The sequence below is a fragment of the Setaria italica genome, chromosome V (assembly GCF_000263155.2).
Source record: "Setaria italica strain Yugu1 chromosome V, Setaria_italica_v2.0, whole genome shotgun sequence".
Taxonomy (NCBI): Eukaryota; Viridiplantae; Streptophyta; class Magnoliopsida; order Poales; family Poaceae; genus Setaria; species Setaria italica.
Window position 1 is genome coordinate 20,610,289 of NC_028454.1, and position 4,548 is coordinate 20,614,836.

The 4,548-nt window shown below is 38.6% G+C and overlaps 1 protein-coding gene across 1 annotated transcript in view; it reads left to right on the top strand.

Moving 5' to 3' along the window:
- Positions 1-3,576, top strand: part of LOC101753954 (uncharacterized PKHD-type hydroxylase At1g22950) — a 9,056-nt gene extending 5,480 nt beyond the window's left edge. Inside the window, exons 6-9 of the mRNA XM_004968754.3 lie at positions 697-821; positions 1,915-2,033; positions 3,013-3,124; positions 3,210-3,576. Coding sequence (XP_004968811.1) covers positions 697-821; positions 1,915-2,033; positions 3,013-3,124; positions 3,210-3,245 — 392 coding nt within the window. The 3' untranslated portion in view covers positions 3,246-3,576. The remainder of the gene's footprint in view (positions 1-696; positions 822-1,914; positions 2,034-3,012; positions 3,125-3,209) is intronic.
- Positions 3,577-4,548: the final 972 nt, after the last annotated feature.

Sequence of the window (4,548 nt, forward strand, 5' to 3'; positions counted from 1 at the left end):
ATGGTTAAAGCTTTTCATATGTTTTGGACTCGTGAAACCAAATCCAAGGGATATGAGTTCAGTTTCATTGATGGGATTCATGTTATCATACTTCTTTTTGGTCTGTGAAGTGTTCAGGCAGTAAAATTTTTTCTCCAGATCATCAAACCCCCTGACCTTTTGTAGTGATGTTTCCCCCCCCCCCCCCCCCCCCCCCCCCCCCCAAAAAAAAAAAAAAAACTTTAGCCAACTAATGGCAAATACATTCATTTTCCAACTGCGAGTGGTAGCCCTTACCCACTGAACATTCTCGAATGGCAGGAAGCCTGTTCTGCTTTCTGTGAGAAATGGTGTTACATATTAAGTTAGTAGAAAATTGTACGTCTTAATTTTTTCCGGAAAATCTGCTTTACTGTAGAATTCTAAGATGAGATGTCAAGTTTTATTCTGATAGCTGCACATGTGTGCATCATGTTGCTGGTCTCTTCAAGATTCAATATTTTACTCTTGGTTTTTTTATAACTTAAGATGAACTAATATATGGTGTTCCCTTACCAGTGAGAATTTTAATTTAATTTCAATACATCTTTAAATTTGTTTTATTAGTGCCAAGGAAGCGAAATAATGTTCCATTACATTTTTACTGTATGAACATATGTGAACAAGTGGGATATCTTCTTTTTTTTTGTTCTGAACTGTTAATGTTTGCTTTTTTAGGTTTTCATGTTGATGATTCTGAAGTTACATTAAATGTTTGCCTTGGCAAACAATTCTCTGGTGGTGAATTATACTTCCGAGGCATTCGTTGTGAGAATCATGTGAATTCAGAGACACAACATGAGGTTTGTTGTGACTCCTTATTGAAACCTGCGCAACTTTCTGAATATTTATCATTTTGGTTTCTATTTTATCTGCCATGCATGCTAAGTCATGCTTTTCTGATAGATTTTGAGTATGCTCCTCGTACCCATCTATTTTTTTATTTGTATTCCAGAGTTTGTCATTGACTAATGATGGTACAGGGCATATACAATCAACAGCTAGATTATTTAGTTGCATTTTACCTTTTGTGAATAAAACTGAGGCAATAATAGGCTCTATGAATTAATGGATAAGAGAACACTTAGGATTTAGGAATCACAGAAGGAATATGAACAAAGAAGTTTCAAGTTTGTATATTTATGTTTTTATTAGTTGTTAGCTAACTATTACGGGATGTTATATTGCTTAAATATTGATCCAGTAAATAGCATAATAAAGGGAGCAACAAATGTGCTACCACATCTTAGGGTGATACCATGCTGCTAACTCATGATAGCACCTCTAAATGTGCATAAAAAGTTATATAAAAACAAATGAATCTATAGAACATATCATGTACCCTTCTGCAAAATTTGAGCTTGAAAAAAAAACTCGTGCAAGAAACAAAAAAGAGATTTTTCGTTCAAGCTCAAGTTTTGAATGATGGTAGATGATAATGTGATTTATCTATTGATATTTTCCATAGATTTTTTTATGCATGGTAGCACTGGAGTTACTCACGTACAGCAGGTACAATAATGTGATTTATCTATTGATATTTGCTTCATGTGTGGTTTCAGACAATTTTCCATTATTCTTGGAGAGTTATCTCCCGTACTGTTTTGTATCTTATAAGTTAGAACTTGCACTAGTGTATATTCTATTGGATAGATAGCTTGTGTTTCAGGACTAAGGAGAGATTTGGTGTTTGCATGTGAATCTATAACATTATTATATCCTGTTATAGCATTCTGTGTTTTGAGTGGTCAATATTTTGTTCTAGTTCTATCAGAAACATTCTTGTTTCTACTAATATAGCTTCTAGTCATGTTACTTCTTTCTTGTTGACAAGCAGTTACGTTATCTTCAAGTGTCATGCTTCCTACATTCTTATCTGTCTGATCTTTTGTGCAGGAAATGTATGATTACACTCATATTCCTGGACAGGCTGTACTCCATCGTGGTCGACATAGGCATGGTGCTCGAGCTACATCATCTGGACTCAGAATCAATCTGCTTTTGTGGTGCCGGAGGTATACAGGCCTTTTCCTACTGTTCCATTTTTATCATTGGTTCCTGAGCACATTGGAATCAATATGTATTTGCAGATTTCATAGCACTTGTCTACTGTGTATATGCTAGTGACGCCTGACGTTTGACATATATTGATATATTCATGTCTAAATTTGTCTTATTATCGTTTATTGAAAATGTTGATACAGTATAGGTGCTTTTCCGGTCAAAAGGTTGTCAACTTGTCATTCTGCTCTTGCCATTTTTGTTGAGTACAGGAGTTATATTGCGATGCTGCATAATGGCAATTTGCATAGTCATTCTGTGTATTTGTTCTGTGCTTTGATTTATCAGCTCCATTGCCTACTTGTTTCTAATCAAGGGTCTGACTGTAAAAGATACATGGCTGCATGCATGGTGGTCTTAGTTTGATGACCTCGGTGGCTCAGTTTTCTTGCATGAATGAGTAACCTACACCCCTCATGCAGTCTCCTCGACCACCTTGTCAATGCCATTATGCAGTATGGTGTATCGTGAAACTTCACAGCTGTTCTGATCCTAAGTTCCCAACCTTCACACTAAACAAAACTCAGCAGCGTCTAAGGTTGTGTTCAGATCCTGTAATTGGCAAAGGCATACCCAGATATTTGTTCCTATAGTTTTCATTTCAATTATATGGATCACAGAATTATGGGTTTGCATGTTTTGGAAGCGTCTAAGGTTGCGTTCAGATCCTGTAATTGGCAAAGGCATACCCAAATATTTGTTCCTATAGTTTTCATTTCAATTATATGGATCACAGAATTATGAGTTTGCATGCTTTGGATGCTCGATGCATACATAAGGAGTGAAAAGATATGGAGTCTCCGGAATGTAAAGTTTGTGGACAGAAAGCAACCCAAATGTCAAACTCCTGGCTACTGTCAGCATGTAAAGTTATACTTTGACTAACAAGTGTTTGTGAAATGCTGCAACTGAATGAGTTCTTCCTATGTACAGCTCTGTGTTCAGGGAGATGAAGAAATACCAGAAGGATTTTCCTAGCTGGTGTGGTGAGTGCCAGCGCGAAAAAAGGGAAAGGCAGAGTCAGTATGTTAAAGCAACTAAGATGGTAAGTCGCTAATTTATGTAGTTTAGTACGTGTCTTAGCTAATCCTTTGTTGTCGACTCTCAGACGTTTGCTTTCTTTTGAGTAGGCGTTTCTCAGGGGTGCTGGAGGCGCAATGATCTAATTCATACGAAGGCATGTATTTTATACAAATTTGTATCATACTAAACTTTGTTCATCATTTGGGACTTGAAGAGGTGGTCTTTGTAGACTGTAGTCAACAGTCAACTTTCTGTTAGACGGCTCATCGTGGTCTTTGTAGACTGTAGTCAACAGTCAACTTTCTGTTAGGCTCATCGACGCGATCACAGGTGTATGTAAATGTAAGCTTACTGTGATTAAGTCCAGCTGAAACAAATGTAAAAACGGGTGATAATCTGGTAGCGTAGCAAGAAATGCTACTTCGGACATACAATTTTTGTGGCGTCTATATGCTCACATTATTATTAGATTTACTACTTCCTCCGTTTCATTCAAATTGCAGTTCATTTTAGTTTTAGTTTGTTAGTTCATAGATATTATTATGCATGTAGATATAGCTTCTGTCTAGGTGTATAATAATATCTATAAATTATAAAAGTTAAAATGACCTGCAATTTGGAATTTGGAACGGAGGGAGTAGTTATCAACCGCTTGAGATTTTGTTATCCATCAATCGATGTGCCGGAGCGTTGGATCAGTTATGGACAGTGGAGATCGTCTCATATTTAATTCATCTGCCGGGTACGCTCTTGTGTATTTTATGCGCCCGATTATACGTTAGCCGGTCCGCAGAGATTCCTGCTGTTGGTCCAGCCACCCGTTTAGCGCGTTGGCTCCCCCACCCGCGGCCTCATCATACACAATACTAAATTTTAGCATAGCATAGTGCTAAACTTTAGCACCCTCAAATGGAGTGCTAAAGTTTAGCACTTGAGGTTGTTTGGATACAGTGCTAAAGTTTAGCACTTAGGGTTGTTTTGAGGTTGTTTGGATACAGTGCTAAAGTTTAGCACATTAGGTGAGAAATGACTACATTATCCTCATTTATGACTGACTTGGGGAAAAGTGGAAAGGAGAGAGAGGGGGGCACCAGGGGAAAAAATGAGCTTGGGACCACTTTTAGCACCCATTAGCACCTTTTAGCACCCCTTGGGTGTGCTAAAGAAAATGGGGGTGCCTAAACTTTAGCACACCCCTTTTAGCACCCCTGTTTGGGAGCCCCAAGTGCTAAAAGGTGCTAAAGTTTAGCACCCCCTATCCAAACGGGGCCTAAGTCTGGATCTCGTCTCCGGTGATCTTTGGCCATAGTGTCCTACCGGGTCGTCCCACATTCCTCTGCTCTGCTCCCGCCTCCGGGCAGCTGCCGCAGCGCCCATCCTATCCGGATACCTTCTTAGCATTTCCGTTGTGCGCCGTGGACTAGGCTTTTGCGTTTTATGTTTATT